This window comes from Trichoplusia ni, chromosome 9 (assembly GCF_003590095.1).
Source record: "Trichoplusia ni isolate ovarian cell line Hi5 chromosome 9, tn1, whole genome shotgun sequence".
In the NCBI taxonomy this organism is placed as follows: domain Eukaryota; kingdom Metazoa; phylum Arthropoda; class Insecta; order Lepidoptera; family Noctuidae; genus Trichoplusia; species Trichoplusia ni.
In genome coordinates this window covers 3550610-3578592 of record NC_039486.1, presented here as the reverse complement: position 1 = coordinate 3578592, position 27983 = coordinate 3550610, and the positions used below count along the sequence as shown (strand labels likewise).

General features: G+C 34.6%; 1 protein-coding gene across 1 annotated transcript; it reads left to right on the top strand.

Moving 5' to 3' along the window:
* The first annotated feature begins 75 nt into the window (after positions 1-75).
* Positions 76-27363, top strand: LOC113497828. Its single transcript, XM_026877588.1, has 21 exons — positions 76-286; positions 1673-1742; positions 3177-3321; positions 4912-5109; positions 6427-6469; positions 9056-9116; positions 10503-10650; positions 13888-14085; positions 15448-15561; positions 15981-16177; positions 16819-16916; positions 17658-17902; positions 20018-20200; positions 20611-20745; positions 21032-21169; positions 21530-21845; positions 22165-22298; positions 22663-22849; positions 23358-23497; positions 25796-25943; positions 26711-27363. Exons 1-20 carry the CDS (start codon positions 238-240, stop codon positions 25937-25939), a joined length of 2943 nt encoding a protein of 980 aa, XP_026733389.1. The 5' UTR covers positions 76-237; the 3' UTR covers positions 25940-25943; positions 26711-27363.
* The last annotated feature ends 620 nt before the right edge of the window (positions 27364-27983 follow it).

Genomic DNA, 27983 nt, shown 5'->3' with positions numbered 1-27983 from the left:
ACAGAACGAGAACGAATCTGTTCACGTTAATTGCGTTGAATTAATCACATCACTACATGAAAACGTCAAGCTACAGCATCGCAGACGGCAAACCAAAGTCGGCTGAGTGACTTGACAATTGTTTATCAATCGATACGCAATAACTTCCAAACAAAGTGAAATTAAATAGTATACATTTAGTATTTTTTACGGAGACACCGAAACTGGACCTCACGATATAAAACGAAACTTCTCAAAATGACAAACACCTATGTGTTTTGTCTAATAGCACTCTTTTGTTGTTCAAGTAAGTACATTTTTTATGCATTAAATATTTGCAATTAATTTCGTCCTTGTAATATTTGTAGTTACTTCTACGTTGAGTAAACATTTGCCATGTTGTTTCTTACTGTACTGTATTCCAACAATTTTCATAAGATTAACCACGAAATATACCCTCTTGTTTTCAAAGTATTTAAAAGTTATTTTTTACTGGTTATTTATTGCGTTACTAGTTACGAACGCAGGCTGATTTAACACGGTTAGATCACTGTAGGAATCGTGCTAATTAAAAGATTATACAATTGTTATTTTCGAATGTTATTTTCTAATCCTTTGTTGTGTAGCTTTGACTATGAATTATCATTGTTACATACTAATGACCTTTATTATCGAAATAAGTAGCTGTTTATAATGATAGTAATATCGGACGATATATTTAACTTAGTAAACAATACTTAAATACTTCTTTATTATTCTTTATAATAACTTTTTCATTAATTTGCACACATGTAAAAATGGCTTTAAAACACAGGAGCTAATGTAACATTATACTTCAATAATAGCATTATGTGGTATCAATTATCAATTATTGTTGTATAATTGTGTGTTAGGAATCACATTTCCTGTTTTCAAGCATCCCAACATGTGATGGTGTTATTTTTATACGGGTTATCAGCTAGCTAAAGTTAAAAACTCCATCATTAAATTAAGCAATTTATGTCAACAGGTAAATTAGTTTACTTCATGTTAATGACTAAGTTAAAACTATGACTAATGAAGTTATGTTGATGTAGGATGTTACTTGGTTTGCCAACTATGTTAATTATTGTTGTATAAAAATGAAATTCTAATGAGTTATGCGCTAAGTGGCAGAACCTAAACTTAAAACAGCAATGAATAAGTGACCAATACAGTTTTTATATCTACGCTTATGCAAAAATAGACTACAGATGCAAAATACATGTAGCTATACTAAAGTTTGAAAATGACTAGACAAGACAACACTAAAAATAGTTTATTTTTAAAGTTTTGTGGACAGTTGTGGTCAACCATCACAATTATCAAATATGATAAGTTGATTCGAAAATAGAACAGCCATGAGATGGAATTTTTAATTATGCATTGAAACTTTTTTATATGGACTATAATAATAATAAGAACTCCTTTGTACGTAACCCTCTTATTCACGAGTAATTATCACAATTATTTTCTATTTTGCTTTTGTTCTCTTATCATATAAATGTTCATGAGTCTAGAAGTTGGCAATGATAAACAGTAGCTGACCCCTGTTGACTTGTTTTGCTGGTGTTATAATTTTTATTACTTGTATATATATATTTGTGTGTGTAGATAAGCTTTATTATACTGTGTCAATGTATGTTTGATGTATTATTATTGTTTTTGTTTGCAGGTTTGTCGTTTGCACGACAAGTACCAAAAGAGTGTGCTAAAGGTCCTTCGGTATGGTGCCAGGATCTCAAGTAAGTTAATTGTATATTAATACAAATGACTGGTATTTTGTCAGAAAAAGTGTCTTATTTACAGACTTCTAATTGTAGTGAAAGTTACTTCCGTAGGTAATTAATAAATGTCTCATGTTTATGTGTATGACTCAATTATACTTATCATTAGAAATATTGATAATTCCTATATATAGGTAACAAAGAGTAGGCAGACTATTAATCAAGCTAACAAAATAATGTTTGGTTTTAAAAGATAAATGTTCTAGATATTTATAATATTATATTTTACTTATCCAAACTTTGTTTGATGAATAGAAGTTTTAAGTTTCCACATAAGTATTACCATCTACTATTAATTATCACACGATAGAAGACTCAAGACCCCCTTCATTAACTATGAAAGGGGGGAGAGCGATAAGTTCAAAATATCTCTGAGTTCATTTTCCACAATGTCAAGCATACATTTGCCTCAATTTGTGTTGGCTTTGATGTCTGATAATAATTGTCCATATTTCATTAATGCCAGTTAGCCAGATAGTATGAAACATTTATATGTTTTTATTGCATTATCTGAACTGTGCCTTATACATATAACTGACTTTATTAAGAAAATTTATATTATTGAAACATGGAATAACAATTGTTTAACAATGGGTGATAGACCTGTGTTTTTATAAGATGGCATGTTTATGTAACCTTCATCCATATATTCTATTAATGGGAAAGTAATGTCTGTGTATATATTATACATTCACTGCTAAATTACTTAACAGAAATGAATCAAACTCCATTTGAGGTAAGGACTTCGAGATAGAACGGGGCCCCAATTCTGCTATTTACAATTGCCGATGAATGAATGAAAATTGGCTTAAAATGACATTTTTTGTGCTTTTTCCTGCAAAATAATTGGAAATTCAGTACGGAACGGTACACCCAAGGTCAATACAATTAACTTCCAATTATTGTATTGGCCAAATGCTTAAGAGAATAGGAATAATTTCAAATTTAATCCAATTGCCATTCATTCATCGGCCATAGTAAAATAGCAGAATCAGGGCCCAGGCAGAACAACAAATTCAACCTAATGTTATCTGTTTACAAACATTTTAGTGTCAGGGTGTTATGATGCATTTCGGTTTAACATTATCCAAACAATTTTTAACCTAATATCAATATCGTAAGTTTCAAATTACGTTGCAAATCAATTTGCATGAGGCACAGAAAACTCATACTGTCAGACTTTTCAAACCACAACATTTTAGTGTCAGGGTTTAGGATGCACTAATATCTATGATAGTCCAAAGAATTTTTTACCTAACATCAATATCATAAGATTCAAATTACATTGCAAATCAATTCGCACGAGGCACAGAAATCCCACTCATACTGTCACACATTCCATTAAGCGAGCTTCCTCGTTATGAGTCATATAACAGCTGATTATTGACGCAGGCGCGGCGCGGCGTGCGGTGCGGTGGGTCACTGCATTTCCACGGTCTGGGAGAAACAAGACGAGGCTGTCACACCCAATGAGGTGTCAACCAAGTTCATCAGACTGTTCAGACAGTTGAAGGATGTCAGGGAGCTCATTAATGAGGTTGGTGTTAACTTTGTGTATTGTTATTCGTTTATTGTATGCGGGTCGGGGTGATAGGCATTTGTTTGATATACAAAGGAGGTAGAGCTTAATAATAGTAAGTTTTATAATAGTTTACCAATTGGTCTTCTGAGTCATGTTTGTCTAATCAAGATGTCCTCGACTTTATGATTCACATTTTAAAAATAAGGTTTAAATACTTTTCAAGATTATTTTTAACATGATTATTGATAAAAAAAACAGCTACTCTCGTCTAAGCCGCAAATCTTGAGGTGGGGACTTACATCTTTTTACAGCCGTATTAAAAACACACAGCAAAATGTCACCGTCAGGTGAAGATAGGTGTCATGCTTTATTTGTCGGTGCGAACTGGTATTAAGAGACAAAGCTGAGTATCATTCTTGCATGTTTTTTAGTTTGTAGTATAAAACAGACGATACTTACATATCGTCTAAAAATAGTCTACTTTTTATCGCCGTCCTTATTTGTCTGTTTATTTTCGTACTTTCTAACAAACAAACAATGCAAACATTGCCAAAACTCTTGCAATGACCCTGTCTGTCCTAGCCGTCATGATGTAGTATGGGTATAAAAACTGCATACAGCAGACGGAATTATGTACAATTTAAATAACAATGTAATGAGAAGTAGGGGAGAATCCCCTTTGGCGCTTTGTTGTTCAAGTATTTAATAGCATTAATAAAAATATGCCCCTGTCTTGTGCTACATGAATGCTCGGATGGCATGGGAGAATAATGACAGGAAAGCAAAATTGCCAATTGACAGATTCTCAAAACGATAGAATCTAAGCTGACTGATATTCGGTTACATAGTAGAGAAAAAAATGTTATCTGTGTTAATCGTTATTTCGTAATTTTGCGACATCTTTTTATCGCATTTTGAGAATCTATAATTTTGAGTTTGATACATTTTGAGAATACGTAATTTAGCTTGTCTAACATACGCTCAAAGCTTACAGAACTCTACAGTTTTATACATTCCAGAGTTTCTAAACAAGCTTTTGTATGTCCTTATCTTATCCAAGTAAGCAAATATGTCCTGACATGTTCAAACTTTCCACTTATCACGCATTATCTTTTTTGTTTTTATCGTGATGATTAAAGCTGAGATGTGTCTAGGTGGTCCGGAAAGTTTCTAAAGACAGTATCCTGCGACCGAAAGAATAGTTACGTTATTATCATATGTAATACACGTTATACATACATTTATTATCTAAATACAACAGAAGATGAAACGTATTTTGTGTCTTTATACAAATTTAATAAATAGCTTTCAAGTTCTTGGCTTTTCACATTCAAATACAATTTCTGGAGATTGAAACTGAACTATTTAGAATATGGCAGGGTATCGATTAGCACAACCAGCCACCTCTTAAGCTTAAGAAGAATTCATAAACATTGTCCTCCACCCTGTTTTTTTATAATTTGCGAGCATCCACATAGTCACCTTACCCCGGGGTAGGACTTGTCAGACTCTTACTTTCTAATCCTATTCCTCCTTGCTACATCATTCACGTTTTGTTATCAGTCTCTCAATCCTCCAATCATTTAAAAAAATCTTTTAAATCAGGACTACCTAGCATCGCGCATCACCTCAGAATGCCAGGACGTTGACTACCCCGCCATCGCCAGCATCTGCAAGGACAACACCGCGCAGCTGCAGCAGTACATCAACCACGTGCTGTTGTCTGAAACCTCGCCGGAGACCATGTGCAAGCTCATCGGCATGTGCAACAACATGAAGATTGATAACATTCTCGCCTTGAACGTAAGTTTTTAGATATAAGTCATCAAAATTCGTCGTAGTTAAAAAAAAGAATACTGGGGTGCAAACACTTCCTTTTAGGTAATGTAGGCGTTTTTGAGGTCTTGAAAGCTACATTTAAATGTAAAGACGAACGTTTTTTTGCGATTTATTATACGCTTATTGTAATAGTATCGTTCCAGAACTGCATGATGTACAATATTCCAGACTGTAGGTATAATATGTTCATGGAATAGCTAGTCCTGAGTCATTCAGTGCTTAGTGACTAATCCACAAATGAATCGGAAACAATAAAATCACAATTTCCTTATATTCTGAAACTCAAATGCAATATTATGTCTATCTACGACCTTCGTATATATTTTTCTATTCTAAGCAAATGTTAATACATAAGGAATAATGTCTTTTTCGGATGGAAAATCATCAAAATAAATGACTCCTTCCGCTTTGGGTTGAGTGGAAGGAAGTTTCAGAATTCTACTGACTGAAGTCCATCCATGTTCCTCCCTTTGTCCTTTGTATACCGGCGCCATGGTAACTCTTTCGGACAATCCCGCTAAAGGGATAATATCCTGATTGTATTACATTCCATAAGGAAAGAGGTATTTTCTCCGACGAAGATTGCTATTATTTGTATATGTGAAAGTTATATTATAAAATATTATGTCTACGATGCACCAGTGAATGATGTTTGTAATAGTATGTGATCACTACGCGAGTGTTGTGAGAGTGGCCTATTTTCAACAATGAGGTCTTATATCATATGAACGTATAACGCAAGTTAAACTTATAAACAACGGCGTAACATTCATACAATGAGTAGGTATGAGTTGTATTATCACGCTTGAAAGCCGAAACAGTGAATGTAGTTTCGTGATTTATGAAGGGACTTTGTGTAACACAGTTAATGTGTTGTAACGGTAATTAGGACAATCCATTAGAAAAGATTCTCTGTAACACTCTTTACAAAGATCTCTAAAGATTTTATCCTTGTATAACGGGGGTTTTGCAAACATTCACAAAGATACTCAGACCGAGGATAGGCATTATTGGATCGCAAAGACGCTTGTCCAATGCGTGCACGCAACACATCGTATGCAGAGTCAAATTTAGAATTCTTTAGTGAGTACTAGACCGTTCTAAATAACCTGCTAATTATGATAACAATTTCCTTATTATGAATTTTAAAACATTTTATTTTAAGGTTTTTGCTGTTTGCTGATTGTCTTGATTTGTTATTAAGCCGAACTGGCTATAAACCTTACAATTTTTTTTAAATCTTATTACACTTCTTTATCTAAACCATGATTTCCTTTACAGAAAAAGATATCGGACAGGTCATACTTGCCCAAGAAACACAAAGGTAAGTCTGAAAAACCATACTTATTAAATAATGACACTAACATAACCATAATCAAAGACTCCTATCAACTTAGCACTTGGTGATTCCAATAGAAGATATGTTCGAAGGTGCCCAATGCATTATCTACCAGCTACCTGGACGTTCCGATCTTTATGACAAAGGATCTTTTTCATTTTACACTTTTTGTACACAAATTATTTAGAATCACTTTCTATTAGTCCCTTCTGCTCCGTCCTGTCCCGATATAGACCTATATAATTATGAATCCCACGGTTTTTATTGCATTGAGTCTTTGTATGTCCCTTAATCATAAATGATAGACTAGTGGTATGACCGTTGGACTGCCAAGTCAAAGATCGTAGGTTCAAATCCCGGCACGCGCCAATATCTTTCCAAATCACTGTGCGTTTCAAAGATATATTAACTGAGTTTTTTTTTAACATTTTTTCAAACCTATAAAGCTATTTCAGCAGCAGTTATTGATAATTTTAACTCTAACGTCAAATTGTATAACGATGGAGAAGTAGTAATATCTCTTATATATCCATAACTATGATTAGTGTTTCAACAAGCCACCTGATGTTTTCTGTCACAGTTCAGTAGGAATGTCAAACAACTGCAACTTGCACTTGTTTCTCTCATTGCAGCTGACAATAGCGGCATTGTTTCATTCACTACAACGAAACTGATGTTACGTCAGTCTGATAACATTATTTGAGGACAGTTTTAATCAATTACCTAGTCCTTTCAGATATATTGTCGTTCGTAAAGCACGATATTGTGCGTGCTATGTCTTATTTATGTCGGTTGTTAGTAATTGACGAAGATAGTCTTTAGTTATTGCTACTTGTAATCTAAATTGTGTTATTGTTCTTCAACTTGCGAACAATATTATCTTAGTACGTGGGAAATAGATAGAAACCTATTTGTAGACCGTATGCGAAGTCAATGGTGACGATTTGTTTCAAGAATCTATGTAAACTTGAATAGAGTTGTTTGATAATTTCATGTTTTATAAGCAAAAGTATACTGCATTTGAAATATGAATTAATTAGGTAGACCTACAGCTAATTTAATTAAAAATAATAGGACCAAAAAAAATGTATACGTGGAGTTCAGGGTACAATCTGTAACAATATTTTAACAGCCAGCTATATATTTTTTATAATTTTCCTATTTAGTCTTCTGTAGTTGCTAAAACAAGCGATGAGTTTTATTAAAACATTAAAGCGTTTAAATATTTACACAATTGTGCGCTTGCCAATGTGTTTACAGTTAGCAGTGAAACATAGCGAGTCCATCGTGATAAATTAAAACATTATTCAACGGCTACAGTCACATTAAAAAATAAATCTTTTGGAGAAATTATAAATTTGAGTCTAATTACGTCAAGAGCATTGGTTTTCTGTAGTCATGTCGATGTCGTTTAGGTTAATAATCTTGGTTTAACTTTTTATAAACAGTAAATAATAAAACGATTTAATGTACTTTATTGCTAGTCCTTATTAGTTTTTAGTCAAAAAAGCGTTTCACACCTTGTCAAATTTAAGTGGAAAATATGAGTATAGTTGTTACACTTTTCCAGAACCTAAGGCAGTAATAATTAGCAAAATGACCACATGGTATACTAACTTGCTGGCCTACTAATCAACATATAAAACTTTAAAGGTTAATCTAAAAAATATAAATAAGCAATTAGTGACACCTTTATCAAAAGTAAAGTATAATCAGCAACGAAGTCGATTAGTACAATTTGTTATACAAAGTACCAGTATTTTAATTGACTTCTAGGAATTGGTGTTCACTACGTTTTAACTATATTGTAAATGAAAATACTAGCCCAATTGTTTACACCTCACAACACAATAGCAAATCAATAAACATTACGAAATTGTTTTGAAAATCTGTTTATGTTAAACAACTTCCGTTAATGAATGTACCTTATATATTTTCAGCATGCTTTTCACAACTCAATACACGTGCCAAACCATGACTTTCATGTTTCACGAAAGTTAATTACTTGTAAAATTAATATCGTGTACCATCTACTCTCGTATATTTGTTTAATTTAAGTCGTAGTAAATAGATTTTGTAATACAAAGAGTATAGAAATACTCAAGTTAGTATCTCTATAGTTATAATAGTACACAACATACTATTCTAATGTTGTAATGTGTTTAGAATGGCTTAGACTGGTTAGAATGGCTTAGTTATACAATAATACTCAGATCACGATCAACGGAACAATATGTATCTCTCATCACTAATATAATATAAAAAAATATGTCGGGGGCTCGTGTTTTTGTAATTAAATGTATATTTTCTATACATTAAATATAGAGCATCATATTATACCTACCTATATTTAAATACAATCATGACCCGCTTGTTTATTAACTAGTTCGTCTTGAACTGTGAGTCATCTAATCACCTACAATCCTATTACCTATTACGGTTCACACATACTTGGATACCTTATGTGATGCCCTATGAAAATGAACGTTATTTGTTTTTTGTTAAGGTTCAAAATTCCTTGTGTAAAAGGTGCTTGCAAGAATTCTCGGTTAATACCAAGTTTTATTTCAGAAAACCTGTTGGGTGGTGCCCAATGTACTTGGGGTCCGTCATACTGGTGCAGCAACTTCAGGTATGTTATTCAAATATGTTATTTATACTCCCGACAGTTCTCTGAACCTCTTGAAAAACTCTTGACAGCTAATAATGAAAGACTGGTTGGGTCAAAACCAGAGGGGTTATTCTAGCACATAGTCGTTAACTAATAATCGTCGTTAACAAGCAATCCCGGTCACGAATATAATAATGTTATTTATAATAATTAATAATACCAACAGTGTCCAATATCGCTGGGGCTACCAATTAAGCCGATAAGTCAATAATAGTACGTTAGTTATTAATATTACCGCAACATGTTTTGCAAACCGCGCAACAATGTTTTGCAATCAACAATAACATGAAATCTCAAATTATTCATACTGTTGCTATTTTGATCTTGAAGCGGTTACAGTAATTTATTTGCGGCAACTGACCATTGTTGTAGAATAATTTGCATAGACCCGGCAAAACAATAGTTCAATTAGGTTGTATACCGACCTGTATTAGAATACGCTGAATTAGTTCAAATGAAATGACAGCAACTTTGTTTCGATTATAGAATATAATACCGTTTCCTATCATGTAATCAACCTGCAAATTGTCTTTATTTTCGATTTAATAATATTTCAAGGAAGCTTATTACTGTTATGAGACCCAGAGAGATGAGACCAATGAGAGATTAGTGCCAGTAGTGGTCATTTTCAAACATAAAGTAATCACTCAAATCGTCACACCAACGCCTTATAATACAAGTTAATGGTTGTATAACAAATCTTTTGCCATAGTAAGCCACAGTAATGTTTATGTTGGCAATCCCGCCGACCGAGAATCGAGTAATCGAGAAATTGAAATACTCGATTGAAAAATGCATTTTACATAACTCCGTTGTATAACCCGTACAATATCTTGTTACTTGCCTTATTGCCTTATAATCGGACATCGAATCGAATTAATTGAAACACGTCTTTAATGAATCCGATTCCTGTTTAAAATTAATTAAGTAAGGCAATAATTAAAATATCATGTACAGCATTGTGCTGTTTACTGAGTTATTATTTACATTTTGTCATATTTAAATTTAGATCAATAAATGTTGTTTTATTTTGACTAATAACAGGTGACATAAAAATAACTGTTTTTCATAAAACAAGACGATATAAGTGAGAAGTTATTATATGCTGATGAATGAAATACTGTTCCAAATGCAAAATGAATATACTTATGTTTTAAACTAATCTTAGTTTTCTGAGCTCGGCTCAAGATCTCGAGTAAGCTTTAAATTCAGAAAGGAAAAAACCTTTACACTTGAAACCTAACACTAAAGATAAAAATAAAATACACTTAGTCTTATTCATAAAACTCTATTCAAACAAATCGCTAATAACATCAATTCTCTAACAACACAATTCAATTTTCGCAGCACTGGCCGCGAATGCAAGGCGACCCACCATTGTGTGTCCCGCGTGTGGTCCAAGATGAGCTTCCCTGAGGACAACGACAGCATCTGCAAGATCTGTACTGACATGGTGACGCAGGCACGAGACCAGCTGCAGAGCAATGAGACACAGGTAACTAAATGAACGTTTTTTTTTAAGATTTGCTCTGGGGTTTTATTATCTAAACGTTTAGCGTGGCTGGTTCCATGTGACCCAGGATAGAGAATAGTGGAAGGATTTCGAGAGCACTTTCTCAGACGTAGGAAATGGTGGCCAAATTAAAGAAATATTTTCGATGTAGTATGAGTAGAGGAATTAATAGGAGATTAAGCATTAGGTTTAAAAGTACAGTGTTTCGTGTATCAACAGGCTCCAATCAAATTTGAAATGTTATATTTTGATAAAAACAATTTCCTTAAAGTTTGTAGAGAAAAAAATAGTTGACGGTCCCTTTACTATTTTGGACTACGATTTTAGAGGTATTGTGATCTAGTTGTAGGTCTAGGTTCTAATTAGGTAATAGATACATTATTTAAACAAGCATATCAAAAAACTAATCTCTTCCGTTTGCCATAAGAATTCACGAAGTCAACAAAATGTATGCACAGTAAGACGTCACAAGTCATGATGAATAACTTGCTCATTATAGTTCCAGTCTGACTAAAAGTCATAAAAAAGATTGAATTATTACCATATTATGAAATGCATTTGACACAGCTGATTAACCTTTCAAATCGATATGCAAATCCAGTTTTTAATGAATGAGAGTTTTAGCCTTATCAAGTACAAATAAGAATTGAACTTGCATAGCATACTTAAGGCGAAGTCGTTGTCCGATAATGACACAGTGCATCGCGGCTTTGTTTTATAAATAATGAACAATATCATACGATACGTTATGAGTGGAGAATGGAATAATAATGTGTTATAACCTCTTTTCAATATTGTTACTCCTTTGTTTGCACTGTCGCTTTTCATGAAGTATGAATTTTTCATCCGCGGAGGGATGAGAGAATGGGAGAGATGTCGTTTCTTTTACGACCAAGAGATGGCGCTGTTTTGGAGTCATTATATCACCTAATTTATTCATGCAATTATGGTTCTAAATGTTCGTGGTTTAGAGCTAATATCCTTGTTATGTAGTGTTGAATGAGATCTTTTAATTCAAATACATATACACCACTTGTATATTCGTGGGATTCGCAGTTGTGTTCTGTGCATGACGCAATTCACTCACACCCGTATAGATTTAAGGCCGATGTTGACAATCCAAATACCCACTAATTTTGGTAATGTTTAAGAATGAGTGAAAAAAACCAATTAGAACAATATTTTTGTAATAGGTCACACTTATCGGGTTCCAAATATCAGTAATAACATATCTATATTATGACTATGCCGATGACTAATATAAATAAACAAGTAATCATAAATATTACAAAGAAAATATCTTTCGTTAAACTTTACTGTCTTTAATTTAGTAAAGTTGCTTGGCCCGTAACCGCCATATTATATTCTTTTTGATAAGGGTGACCAGATTTGAACTTGCTTGAATTTGCTCCTGAACTCCTTAATTACGGTTAAAGTCATTTATTTTCAAAAGATTACATAAATCACTTACATTTATAGTAAATTAAAGCATATTAAATTAAGACTTGTCATTGTGAAAGCAAGATACTTCTATGCGCAGTATTACAAAAAAGTTGTTTGCAGACAAAGAGAACAATAATAATACTTAAGGCGTGGTGGTAGACCCTCTGGTCATTCTTAGGTACTATCTTGTGTCAAAGTGCACTGATATTGGTTGAGTCATTCTCGCGTGATCTGATAGCAAATACACAACGATCTTTCAATTTGTATCATTGTTGCAACATGAAATTAGTTGCTATGGTATATGTATTAGACAGTCGCTATTATGTCACCTTCAAATACCCCCTAATTGATTTAGATGTTATAATAAAACGTATAAAGAACAGAATAAGTGACTTATTTGTGGGGTAAAAATGGAACTCTTTATGAAGTCTATCGCGACCGTCGATGTCTATCCGTCCTTCTGACCGTCTATCCGTTACCAAGATGTATGACATGAACCGTGTTAGATAGACAGTTGAAATTTTCACAAATGAATGTATTTTTGTTGCCGCTATGACAACAAATTCTAAAAAATAAATTGAGCTTAATCAATGTCTGTATCGTTCATAAAGCTGTTGATGGGCGACAAATAAATTTGAGGGTTTTTACAGAAGTGACATGTTTAAAACTAAAACAATATATTGGTAAAATATTTACCAATAATCGTTTTCAGGCACTACGCCTGAAGTTACCCCCTGCAGAGTAATAACCTATAAAAGTTTATCGCTTGATAATATTCGTATAGATAACTAATTCGTTAAACCTACTTTCAGATTAAAGTTTCGGCAGTTATTGTAAGTCTGCAAGTTTCAATAGCTCGAAGCTATATTATTACATGTTTTATTAGTATAGAATATTATGTTCTTTGTTGTATATCGTTTATCGCTAAATCAAACGATTTATTTTGTAGATTGTACCCTTTTTGTTAATGTATTTGATGTAAACAAGTATTGGTAATCAGACAAGAGTCATATAGAATGATGAATTCGTCACACTAGTGATTTAAACAATAGATTTGTCACCGCAATAAAAAGTCGTATTTACTTTATGTGTAGTACAAGCATGTATGTAGAATATTGTAGATGATGTTAGAGAATAATGTAGACTTTCCAATTTATACACAAACACTTAGCATAGTGTAGTTAAGTATTTGTGTATAATATCGATCGAATATTTTTTGTTCTCCGTCTATATCTGTCATTTTATTGTTGAATGGTGCCTAAGTCTCGGATTAACTATAAAAAAAACAATATATTTCGAGCTTAGTAAATTGAACCAGTCTTTTAAAAGATTTTGAAGATAAAATTAAATTAAAGAAACGTATTGGAGGAGATATACGTTATACAATGAGATATCCACGTACCAAGCTGCCGAGTGTAAAAAAGACAATTGGTGATTGAGTTTATTTATTTCTTTCATGTAAGAACGTAGTTCTTTTTTATATTTAGTTTATATTTTATGCACTACATTAAAAACTAATAGACATACACTTTAGACATGAAAATCTGTTTTGTTTTGTTATCAAGTGTTTAATATTACTTTCCAATATATTTTTTCGTATTCAAAACATCTACTATGTCTTTTCAAGTACTGTAAACTATTAAGCATAGAAAATTGTTCTGTACGTAATGTAACCGCGTACTGTAGGTAGCTAGGTAGATAAAAAAGTTGAATTAATTATTGTTTTGTTCACGATTACGTCTTTACCAACGATATTAAAACAAAACCTTTTTACAGGAGGAACTTAAAGAAGTGTTCGAAGGTTCATGCAGGCTGATACCCATTAAGGTAGTGGCTAAGGAGTGCATGAAACTGGCTGATGACTTCGTTCCAGAGTTGGTTGAGACCTTAGCTTCTCAGATGAACCCTCAGGCGGTCTGCTCGGTCGCCGGCCTCTGTAACAACGCCAGGATCGACCGCATGTTGGAGGAATTCGTAAGTTTTATTTACAATTTAGTTTAAATTAAAATCATGAGTTTTTATTTTAACTAGGCCGTTTTCCAGGCACTTTCATTACAATATTGACTCTCGGTGCACGGTTTTAAAATACCATTCTTATGGTAAAAATGTAAAGAACCGTCGTATATGGCCATTTTGACCGTTATAGCCCAATACCCTTGTGGAGTTTTCCATTTAACGTTGCCATTACAAATATTGCTTCGAATGGCAAAAATTTCGAAGTATTAGTATTGATTATTTTTATCAGAAACATAATATGTATTACTCGTTAGTGAGTTATTTCCTTGTTGTATTTGTTTCTAACCTAAATCTAAAGTACCTAATCATAAATGCGTCATAACTTTCTAATTAATATTAAACACAAGACGTATTAAGATTTGATAAAAATATATGTCAGGTTATGAGTGTTTTTGTCTAAAAACGTCGATAGTTGTTTACAATAAGTGAAATGCTACAATTAGGAAAAGCATTTAAGGTCATTCTTCTTTTTGGTTAGTTACGTTAGCTTACCTAACTCGTAAGCTGTTTTTTAATGATTTCATGAATATAATAATTTAATAATAATTTATTTGTCTCATAAGTTACAAACAGTTGTTTGAAGTCCTAGACCTCACAGGATTCCCTGTGTCGTGAGATCCAGGCTCAAATAATTAAAAAAAATCGCTGTATTCTAAGTTGAACGATATACAAAAAATATAAATGACAATTTTGAAGCAAATGAATGAACATACTTAGGTCATATTGTGTAGTAGCTTTTTAGAAAAATACAATATCGTGCTAAAGAAACATTAAATTTGGTAATTCTTTAAGTAAATTGGAGTGTTACCTCGGTTTGTATATTCCTTGAAACATTAGTCACGCGTGTCTTGTTCATAAAACTGTGACAAGCTCATAATAAAATGAATTTACTGACAAAAATGTTTAGTCATAGAAGACATGCAAAAAGTATTTACATCGTGTAATTACTTTTGATTCTATTTATTGTATCTTGACCTGTAATTATAATAGGATTTATTTTAAATTTGCATTTTTTGAGAAGTCTATATGAAAAGAATTAGAATATTATTACAAGGAAAATAATATAATATTCGCCCATTTGCCATATTACTAATTGTAAAGCCTCTAAATGAAGTAGTTTCAGATAAATTTTGTTTCTAAACTATAAATTAAGTAAATTCAATCCACTGAGATCTCAGTTACTTTTATTTGTGATTGCTCTTTATCAGCTAATAAATGCTCCCTGTGTTTATCCAGGGTATGAGCTAATTCTATACGATATTTTTTTATTATTGTTTATAACATTATCAAGTTTAAGTACTAATTGACAATTATTTACAGAACAACCAATTGGCCGTACGTGTTGAATGCAACAACTGCCAGAGGACTGTCGGCGTGTTGAGGAAGAAGTTCGACGCGACCAGCTATGAAGACTTCCTGCATGGATTATTACAGGTAATTGTTAATTTTGTGTCTAGGTAAATAAATGTCGTGTTAATTACGGTATAACTGATGAATAAATTTTGGATTTAACGAGTCAATCCTAAACGGACTGCCTCAACGATATTTGTTTAAATAAACAAAATTTTTAAAATGTTTAAATAAAACGTGTGTCTTATTAACTAATGCAAGGGCTATACGTCCGTTAAGTTCTCTAAAGGCTACCTTAATGTATGATGCGTGCCTTTTTCATCCTAGAGCATATGTCTTGAAATTCGCTAAATATTTTTTCTTACTTAAATTCAGGCAGAGAATTTTACAAATTATCTGCCTGCATCCTCAAAATCAAAATTCAGCCAGTCATTCCCTAAAACGTACTTCCTTGAATTTTAAGTGAAACATGAATCTATAAAATTATTCTTTATCTTCCACAGATGTGCGGCAAAATGAGTTCTCTATCAGACTCGTGTTCCATGCTCGTCTTCAAATACTACGAGAACATACTGCAGGCTGTCAAGAAGGACCTCACCCCTAAGAGCATCTGCCACGTGAGCGGACAGTGCACGTACATGTACCACATGCACGACGAGTTCACGTTCCCCACGCAGTTCACTGACTACAAACCAACTGAGTGAGTTTATTAGTTTTGTTTTGACTCAGATTGACTGATGATTTCTGGTTTTTGTTTTATCCTGGACAAGAGGAACTTTATTTATTAAGAAAAATGTTAGTGATGAGTTAGTTTGTTTTTAGGTGCCATATCCAAAGGGTACAAACGGAACGCGAAAATCTTAACTTACTAAGCTTGCTGTCTGTCCGTCTATTACTGGACTGTATCTGATAAACCGTGATAGCTAAACAGTTGAAATTTTCACAGCCTGTTACTGCTAAAAATAACAAATACTAAAAATTAAGATCGAGTAAAGGCAGCAGTTGTTACGGTTATAAATTTTATGAGTGACCATTTGTTTTTCTTTGTTCTAGTTTTACCTAAAACTTAGTGTCGCAAGTGCGACTCACACTTTACCAGGTTTTTCTTGTTATTTGTACATATGTATGGACGTCGACAAAATTCTATTTATAAAAAAATACAGCCCTATAACATCCTTATTTTTCAAAAGAAGGGCCAGTTCCCAATATATTCCCAAAAAAATATAATGAATAAATATCTTAAACATTGTGCTGTAATTAATTGGAACTTCATAGTAAATTTGGCAGTTGTTTAAGATCTAATAAAGTAAAATAAACAACACATGATTTATGTTGTTACAGCGATGTGCCTTGCGAGTTGTGCGAACAGCTGGTGAAACATCTGCGTGACGTCATGGTTGCTAACACCACCGAGTCCGAGTTCTACAGGGTGCTTAAAGGTAATTCATAATTATGAAAATCAAGTTTATATTTTAACTAGCTGATGCCCGCGACGTCGTTTTCGAGGTGTTAAGATAACCATTATAAGAAACTTTTAATGCGAATATAACATTTAATTTACATAACTTTGAATTGCAATGATTTAATATTGCAACCATCGGATCATAGTGCACTCAAAGTGCATATTTGCACGGTATGCAAATATGATGATTTTGTTGACTAAACAACTTGACACGAAATCTATATACCTAATACCTATACTATAATAAAAAAGATGTTAAGAATATTAGATTGATAATAGACTCAAGTTTTTTAACCTGAATATATATCATACACTAGCTGTTGCCCGCGACATCTTCCGCGTGGTTAGAAGATATACGTTAGGATTTTTTGAACGGAAGCCTTCGAAGAAGAATATTTTCCCCATTTTTGCCACATTTTCCATTGTATCTTCGCTCCTATTAGTTGCAGCGTTATATAGCCTAAAACCTTCCTCAAAAGATTTTTTCAATTTGAACCCGTAGTTCCCGAGATTAGCGCGTTCAAACAAACAAACAAACTCTTCCGCTTTATAATATTAGTATAGATTAGCGTTTTCATTAATTAATTCATTGAGCACATCTTAAACTACAGATGTAGGTTTTCCAGTAGAGGAAAAAAGTTGTACTTTTTTTACTATCGTATTTTTTTCCGTAATAAGTATACCTAGAAAAACTTACAAAAACCTATATTCTGTCTAGGTCTATGCAAGCAAACCGGCAACTTCAAAGACGAATGCCTCCACCTCGCCGAGGAATACTACCCAATGATCTACAAGTACTTGGTTGATGAGTTGAAAGCCGACGCTCTGTGCGCCATGATCGGAGTCTGTGGGAACAAGACTGATGTGCCACTAGCGCCGCTGATTCCAAGGGAACTCGCTGTTACCGCTGTACCTACTAAACTGATTGGAACCGATGAGGCGGCCAGTTATAATGTTGAAAAGGTAAGTTGATAGATTGAAGTTATCTTATAAGGATGTAATTGTTCTTGAAGACAACAAAAGATTTTCTCAGATAATTCGCGTGACTTTTTTCGTAAGCCATAAGGCAAAGGGAATCCTCATGGGCAACTGCCTTTTTGGGGGAGAAAGTGTGTACAGTCTTTATGTGCCGACCTTGGCGTTCATCCTTCCAATGACTTTTTCATATTCGCGTTGTGAGGTGTCGACGTGTGTAGACTCATGGGACCAAACCCATAGCACGCACAGGTCGCAAAATCCGTTTTTGGTCTTATTATCGAACTTCAGACGTTCCCATGCATATTTATTTATTTATCTATCAAATAACATACACAACATAACAGTTTACACCAAATCGTTGGACAGTCAGATAATACAATTACAACAGAAACTTAAACACTAAAAAAGGGGACAAAAGTCTACAAATTATAAAATTTACACATAAACAAGAATAAACAACAATAAACAAACACATAAGAAACAGAAAACAATCACCTTTCGTTCCTCAACTCACAGAATTTCAAACACATATAACAAAAATCCACCCATTTCGTCGCAAACAGATCGCATTCAGGTTCTGACTTCAAGAGAGCGTTGAGCAGAGTGAGCACGCGGATGAGCGGAGAGTTAGTGTGTGAGACAGTGCGAGCTTCAGGTACGGCCAGCAAAGGATAGGTGCGTGGTCTGAGCTGCATTTTGGGTACCATGGGAACATAAAGACGGACTACCTGGGACACCAACTCAGGGCAGTCGGATTCACCACGTAACATCTTACAGACGAATGAAATTAAATGGTTATTGCGCCTTACTTCCAGAGAATTGAATGTTAACATGCCTAATAGAAATTTTGTTGGATAAAGATATGGGTAGTATTTGTAATTTTTTTTGTATAAAAATCTGAGAAAAGCTTTTTGATTTTTTTCTAAAAGTAAGGCGTAAGCACTTTCATAGGGATTCCAAATGATCGAAGCAGATTCAAGTTTGCTTCTAACCAGTGCCATGTAAACAAGTCTGATAGCCGTGGGGTTATGGAACTCCCTCATGTTTCTAATTACAAAACCTAATCTACGATATGATTCAGTAGCAAGTGTTTTGACGTGGTCATGGAAGTTCAATTTGGGGTCAAAAATAACTCCCAGATCCTTAACGGAGGAAACTCGGGTTATTAATTCCGTCCCCAAAAAATATAGCTCAAACAGAGGATTATGAGAACGGCTAAAGGTCATAACATGACACTTATCAATATTAAATAATAGTTTGTGGTCTATACTCCAACGAAATACTGAGTTTAGGTCTTCTTGCAATGTGTCAGCATCGAAACTGTTTTCTATCCCGTAAACCAGTTTGAGATCATCCGCGTACAATAGGCATTTAGCATGTTTAAGTACCGTCTCCAGATTATTTACCATTATGTTAAACAAAAGTGGTCCTAAAATTGAACCTTGACTAACGCCTGACCGAGTGTGATCTAATTTAGATACAAAGCAACCATGACGGACATATTGCTGCCGATCGCGCAGATAACTAGCGAAAAATTTAAGGAGTTTAGGTGAAAAGCCTGTCCCACTTAATTTGCGTAGCAACACGTCGTTATCAACACGATCAAAAGCTTTTTTGAAATCGAAATAAATTATTATTTATCCAGATGTTCGGAAATCAGATCAACCAGCGTGAACAGATTGGTAGTAACGGAACGATTATGTCTGAATCCATGTTGTGCATCACATAGATAAGGTTGAATTTGTGTACTGATAAGTGTATGTAATATTGATTCAAATAATTTAGGTAATGATGAGAGTATAGCTATTGGCCTATAGTTTTCTACTTGCGAATGATCACTAGATTTAGGAATCTGCTGAACGCGCGAGACTATCCAACGATCTGGATAAAACCCTGTCTCTAGTGACATGTATCTATCCTTACATTTTTTCTTTTGACTTTTGCTCAATCGTAACATCATAAGCCCTTATTTTTTCTGCGACTTTCGGTTTTATATGTTTAGTTACTTAAAAAAAGGTAATATTCGATGATGTATTGAACCGTATCCCTTTGCATGCTTGTATCTTTATGCACACTATCACCATAATTTGGTCACCGCAGGTAGCCCGCGTGGCCGTCCCCCCCGCGACCAGTGTCCGCGTGTTGCCGGACGCGGCCCCCGCGCCGCTCCCCATCGAGCGCATGTTCGTGTCGGTCCCGCGGCCGCAGGGCAAGGCTGCCTGCTCCTTCTGCCAGTACTTCCTGCACTACCTGCAGGTCGAGATCAGCGACACTAAGACCGAGGTAAGTACTAAAATACTACTGTAAATATTCAGGGCAATGTTGATGGACAAAGGAGGCGTTTATGATGATTTACGCTTACTATTTCAATAAATGAAGGTGTTAATTAAGCGTAATATAAGCTTTTCTATTTTATACAATACGCCGATGAAGTCAGAGAAATAAGCCAGTAGTTAAATGGTACGACCGTTAGACTACCAAATCCAGCAGCCATCTAGCACATCTGGGATTATTAAGTGTGTTAAGCCACATCTGAGGCCTTTAAGCAGTTTGAAACACTGATACCATATTTTATGTCAACCATACGAAAATAAGCCTTCTAGTGTGACAAAATATCTTACTTTGTACTAGCTCATTTCTCTTTTATTTACCTTCATAACAATATTATTGTAATTACCGACATTTACCAACAGGACGAGATCTTCCAAGCAGTGGACAAGGCATGCGACAGACTGCCGCAGTCCGTGAACGACGAGTGCAAGCAGTTCGTGACGCAGTACGGACCTGCCGTCGTCGCCTTGTTGGTGCAGAACATCGACCCCTCTACTGTAAGTACTTAAATTCCAACACTTGAATTACGAATTGGGACGACAACAATTTTTCTTTCCGTGTCGTCAGAAACGTGTTTTTTAATTTGTCCCGAAAACATAAATTCGTTAACTTACAGTGAATGAAACGTACTCGTGACGTCTCAGTTCTGTATAAATTTAACGAAATCGTCCCGTCACAAGCTTTATCGTATCCTAAACTTTAAAGCATCTTTATCAATTTATTTTTTTCAAAAAGGGAAATTTACGCGTCTATTACTTAATTTATATTTTCTCCTATTTGTAGATATGCCCAGCCATCGGCATCTGCCCCAAGACGGAAGAAGTCCGTCGCGTAGACATCAACTCCGAGAAGTCCAACTGCCCGCTGTGCCTGTTCGCCGTCGAACAACTCGAGACTATGCTCAAGAACAACCACACCGAGGTATGTATATAAACAATAATAGCTGCATTTTAATCGTCTGAGTATCAGAATATTACAATGAAAGTTTTATTCCTCTCTTTCTTCTAGCTGGTGATGAAATTGGACCAGTCCGAAAGTTGGCCAGATAAATTGCTCTTTGATCATACAATTTGTTACTTTGTCATTTCTTAATTATTTATTCTTTAGGCTTCTTTCAAGTTAGTCAGTTAGGGTGTGTCATGTGGTCAATAGTTTTCCACAGTTGTAAAATTTCTTTCGCAAACCTCAGTTGTTTTAGGTCAATCTATCTCCTCCATGTATCCAAAAGTCCGGAGTCCTTCCAATATTTTCTTTTATAAAATAATATTATTTATTTTACAGGATAGCATCCGCCACGCCCTTGACAACCTCTGCACTCATCTGTCAACCAAACTCCGTACGGAATGCGTCGACTTTGTAGACACATACACGGAACAACTCGTCGAGATGTTAGTCGCTAACCTGAACGCCCAAGAGATATGCGTGTTCCTAAAACTGTGCAAGGATGAAGTAAAAGACCCCTTGAAGATTACCGATAGTGCGATCCGCAAGTACCACGACAAGCCCCATTTGAGAGGAGATAGGAACAACTTCAGAGGCAAGTCCCTCTTGCCCGCCTCCATGCTGGCTACTACACCCAAGAAGGATCATGACATTGGTGAGGGAATTTGAACTATACGATAATAGGTAGATTCTTTTTCCTTCAAAATATTAAGAACATGGTTCACAGCGCCACCTGTTAGCCGAATTAGAATTGCGTCATAGTATCATAGTATCAGAGAATCATGGCCATTCGAGATATAATTTTATGTTTTTGTAAAAGCATGAGCGTAGTTCTTAGTTAAAGTACAAAACTTTACAGAGCCGGTTAGGATGCCGGAAGGTTGGTATTTTTTCTAAAGAGTTTAACGACCGTTTTTCAGCTTTGTATTATTCGTGTTATTTGAACTGACTTAATAAATTATTAATAATGGCAGAAACGAACGAGATCTTCGACAACACAGTGAACGGCCGTCCAATGCAGCTCGCATCTTCCCAGAAGACTGTCTGCGTCATCTGCGAGTTCGTGCTCAAGCAGATCGATGACGAGATCAAGGACAAGCATAATGAGGTCAGTCTTCATCGAAAAACTTCATTAGGAAGATAAAAGAGGCAACTTTCAATAAATTTGTTTCTTAATCACAGTATAGTCGTATCAAAATGTATTTTTAATTATCTTGGGTTAATATTAGTTGTCCTTTAGATAAGATATTTTTGAATGCAGATTGCGAAAAATATAACGTATCCTGCACTAATCTCTAATTGCGATTTTGTTTATATCCTGTGGTCCATTGCATATTTTAAAACTGATAACAATCGAGTTCGACGACCAACACTAACACCACACGTGTAGAAACGTTTTGGTTTTAAAGTATTAGGTTCGAACCCAATAAATACATGAACAAATCTGTACATTAATTTAATGTTTATCGTAGGACGAAATCAAGAAAGTAGTCCACAACGTGTGCCGCCACATGCCGAAGTCAGTCCGCGCGGACTGCGACCAGTTCGTGGAGAAGTACGCCGACCTCGTGATCTCTCTGCTGGCGCAGGAGCTCGACCCCGACCAGGTCTGCCAGGAACTCAAGCTCTGCGACGCTACCAGCATCGCTAGTGTTAAAGGTAATCGGAATATTTTGAGCTTTAAAAGCTATAAAGTCAACTCTATTTTTTCAAACAAACTCAGTTCAACACAACTCAAACAAACATAATATGTGCAGTTAACTTAAATATTTTTTTGGCAAGCTTATGTTAATGTTACTAAGTTTTAAATAAAAGTAGTGCTTTGTGTTTCATTTTCTCATATTTGTTTTATGCTAATATGAGATTGACATCTACAACATATATCTATGATAGATAAACTAATGTTATACAAACTTTAACTTTAAAATGTCGTTCAAGTAAAAACGATATTTTGCAAGTGTTTCGTGGTTTCAATAGTAGTCTGAAAAACACTTGTATTCTTCTGCAAACTAAACACGAAAAACCACCAAAATTTTTGGCCGTTTAATTGTATTTTCTTTCCATATTTCGTGAGGATGGCACCCACGTTAAGTCGCACACAGTGAATTCGTCCACTCGGCTATCCAATACTTGAATACACAATATTAACAGATATATGATTGTTTAGAGGAAATCCTGGACTGCGCTGTATGCGAGGCGGTGGTAGCTGCTGTCCGCAAGGTGCTCAGCAACGACAAGGTGGACCGCAACATCGTACACATCATAGAGAAGTCCTGCTCGCTGCTGCCCGCCAAGTATAACGACAGGGTGAGGACACTGCTATATCTAGCATAACAGACTTGTGATTGTGAAATCCCACTACTGGGCAAAGGCTTTCCCCTCCTCCGTCTTTGGCAATTTCTGCATCATATACTTTTTAAGAGTAAGGATGTATATCTAATGCCAGTTTCAGTCATGTAAAGATTTTAACACAGCATTACTTAACAAAAATCGATTCGAGCATTCACATGTTATACTATGAACCCCAAAACACTTAACCTTTTTGGAAGACCATCGTCACTGTCACTACATAATTTTGTGTTCTTTTACAGTTCAAACAAAAGAAATTCATACACAGCCGTTGCAAATTTTGATAGACAGTACGTCTAAATTACTCGTCATGCAAAAATGATTACTCAGTTTACATCATCAACCTACGATGATTACGTTTTACAATCCTTTATTGTCACGTATAACCTATCAAAATTATCATACCTAATCTAAAAACGTCGCAGATATAATAACACAAAAAAGGTCCCGTTTTTGTTGTTGTGATGTATTGACTGTTGACCCCTGCCACCTGGACACCAAGTGATAGCGCTACAATACTGACCTATATAAATATTACCTAACTTAGTACTCAATTCCATGACCTAAATACTACCCCTCGCATTTGTCAATGAATACCATAACCCTTTTGTATCAGATGGTGTTATGCGATACACAGGGGTAGATAACATTCGCCGCGTGTATTATATTAAATTTTTAGATTCGTTTGGCGATAGTCACATAAAAGAGCATGTTGAAAATATGACTTGGCATATTGTTGGACATTTTAATACGTCGTACAAGTTTATTTGTTAGATGGTCATCTACTATTTTTAAAATATTTGATCTATTGTCATTTCCATAGTACTTTTGTGTTACAATATGATGAGGTTGACGGCTGTTGGTTTGAGGTGGCTCTAATAAAGAATGATGGAAGGCTGGCCATCCTTTGCCCAACTGTCAATAGTATACGCTAGAAAAAAACTTCTATCGTGTGACTACGTCGGTATTTTATTTTATTAAAAGTATTTTATTACGTAGATTTCTCGTCGCCTTCAATTTTTGTCTATTTTGGTTTAGTTTTTGGATCTCCTTATACAACAAGATTAACCTCTTAGGAGATGAAGATGACTACTCTTGTCCTGAGTGCATGTTGATATTTTCAAAAAATATTCACATTTCTTCAAAATCTTAAGAAGTTTTATATAATTATGTCTTCTTAATTGTCAGGTAAATTTTCATAAAACACAGACACATGCGTCGTGAAGAGTTACAGATTAAGTAAAAATTGGCGCGTAGAAACAGTAGTTGCAGATTTGCGTACCACCTCATAGGCTCATAGTTTTCTTACAACATAGGTCATAATTCATTTACAAATAAAATACAGAAATCAAGCTCCCTTGACTATCTCAATAAGACAGTTACTCTTAACTGTTATTTACAAGATTTATTAGTTGTTTGACTTACCATAATGAAGTATAATGCAATACATTAAACCCTCCATAAAATGATAAAAACAAATCAACGCTAACTACTCGAGTTATCCATACAAACTGGCACTCCTTATTAAATTACAGACAAAGGATTTTAAACGAACATTTCGTATCCTATGTCAAACTTTATCGATACATTTATAATCTGTATTATAAAATTATAATAATACCTCCTTGTTATGTTTATAACTCTAAATCCAGTTATCTTAAGCAATAATAAGTGTTATATGGGACACGACGACTTATGATAAAGATATCGGGAATATTAAGGCCCGAATATTTATTGTATTAGTATAAATATTATGCAATATTCTAGAATACACGATAAGGGAATCAAAATATAAATGTGTCATTTTGGACGTGTAGAAATTGAAATTCACTATCGTAAAATTTACTGGATAAACTTCAGTGTAGATTGAATTTGGTACATCATTGTGACGATGATGTGATTAATTTTATAACATTGGTAGTTATCTGTTAAACTAACGTAATTGCCAAGTTTGGTTTTAAAAAGCTATTACTATATCTTAATTGTACCCATGAGCGGTTATTACAGGGCATTGGTAGGTATTGCTGAAACTATCAACAGATTGTTTAAACTCTAAGCAATCTTGAACTGAACTTTTACCTACCTAGGATAAAGAATAAGGAAAAGGTTTCAATCCTCAGACAGGACTGGAACGGCTTCCTCCCCTGAGGAGGTGGGTATCCATGAGGATTCCTCCACCAACCCAAATAAAGAAACGGCTAAACGCACACTTGCTTTATAAATGAAGGATGGTTATAATGTATATTTGTTCGTCAGTGCCACATGATGATGGAGATCTACGGCGACAGCGTGTTGCACCTGATCGAGGAGTTCGGCACGAAGGGCGTCTGCCAGAAGATCGGGCTCTGCTCCGCCTCCGACGCCGCCTACGTGCACATGTACAGGGAGAAGAGGAACTAATCGTGTGAGTATACTGCAATTGTTCAGAATGTCATGCCTAGCTGGTAACATGAACTGAGAGTCAGCAACCCGCAGGCTTTACAAGATTCCAGATTCCTGACAAACTGGCCGAGAGATCACATGACGCCCTTAATACATCCTAATGATCAGGGCCGAATCTAGGGGCCCAGGGGCCCCGAGGCAACAAGGGAGTGGGGGCCCCCTTGGTTCAAGTTATTTTCGTTTTATCAAGCTATTTCAAATTTATCGAGCTTTTTTTTTTGGTGGTGGGCCCCTGGTCATAGTGGGCCCCTAGGCACTGGCCTAAAGTGCCTTATGGATAATACGGCACTGCTAATGATTTAAATGTTCCTAAGGGTTTGATCCTTTAGGAACATTTAACTGAAAGGACTATTTATCTATTTCTCTCTGCCGTAAGGTGTTCTAATTTTCGGTAAATACTTGAAGAAGTCCTTAAGTATAAGTACACTGTTTGCTAAAAACAAACAAGAAGGTTATATTGCATTTATTACAAAATACCATAGGAAGCGTTTATTGCGCAATTGATTGCAACTTTGTAATTTCCGCTTATCTGGTTTTATAACCATATTAACTCGCTTAGTAAATATGTCGTATCAAATTGCACTTAGTTTGCTATTGTCGGTTAGCCTTTGCTCGACTTAAACTAGATTTTTTTTTTCGTCTTTCTATTTTTGGACCTAATCGGAACAACAGCATTGGTGTTATATGATGGTATAGAAAATAAGTCTAATTTATATCGTTATGTTTCAGATTCCCGCACCTCAGCGCGGATTTTAGCCGATATTCGTAATCTCCTATAATATTAATTTTACTTAAGTCATGATTTTTTTCTACCAAATCTGTGTAGTGATAAGTTTGATTCATTTTTACAAAATATATTGTGACTATTTTTTGAGGTTAGTAATTTTAGATCGTGTGATTATGCCAAAAGGGCTCATACTTAAATAAAAATATGTATTAGTTATCTAAACACCAATTACTACATTAGGGCGATGAAATTAGGAAAAATCGGAAAATATTTTTATACAAAAAAAATACGCGGAGAAGTGTACTTATTCTGCAAAATTAATAGTCACAATATTTTTTTACAGACCTGTTGCTTTATAATGTTGTTTCGATATCATACGTAAATAAATATTTATTGATTTTTTTTATATTTTTTAATTCAAATTAATTGGCAATACTAACGAAATTGATCTTAACGGCATTTGTAGGCAAACAGGTGGTTTTAAGTGTACGTTTAGGTTTTTTTAAGTTAATGTTTCTTGACAATTTGTATTCGTCAATAACCAGTAACAATTGCTATTAACAACATATATTTTGCAACAATGTAAAGATAACACGCGCTAGCCTGTGATAGCTCATTTGTAAACTGTTTCTATAAATAAAGTTGGGAAAAGTTATGTGTGGTTTTTTTTATTTTTTTTATACCTTGGGGGGCAAACACTAAGCTTTAAAGTAAGTTGTTTTAGTAGCTGTGGGAGGGTAGAGACTAACCACCCGGTGTAGAGCGGAGCGCGGCCTTGTCTCCACAAACGCAAAACCCTTATGTAAAGACGTGGTGATAGGCCCCCAAATACTAATAGAAACCAATTGAACAAAAAAATTCTACTATGATATACCGAAAATTTACAATTTTTTAAATAATAAAAGTGTTTTTGCCATGATACTTAAAAAGGAATGGTGTATCCAAAATTTTGACCTTACTATTCTAGAGCTAAAAAGAAGGCTGTGCTAATCTCTTTGAATACTCACTTCTTCATTTAACAAAAAACAAAATCTTCTCGTCATATTTATTTATTACCATAACATACTCAAAAATACATTACAATTTGTCTCAACAATTATTACAACCCAATAAGTATTGCAAATACGCACACATGGCGGGTAAAAGTACGTAATAAGAACATTAATATTTGAGAAGGATATCTACTAATTAAATCCTAAAACTACTACAACGACAAATGGTCGATAAGGTATCTTCAGATTATATCTAGACGGTGCGTTTATCGCGGCAAACTGG

Bases quoted from the DNA above. Each gene is read 5' to 3' on its own strand.
- LOC113497828 (XM_026877588.1), top strand. From the start codon at position 238: ATGACAAACACCTATGTGTTTTGTCTAATAGCACTCTTTTGTTGTTCA. The intron at 5,110-6,426 runs GTAAGTTTTTAG...TTTCCTTTACAG, and splicing joins ATAACATTCTCGCCTTGAAC to AAAAAGATATCGGACAGGTC. The intron at 10,651-13,887 runs GTAACTAAATGA...ACCTTTTTACAG, and splicing joins TGCAGAGCAATGAGACACAG to GAGGAACTTAAAGAAGTGTT.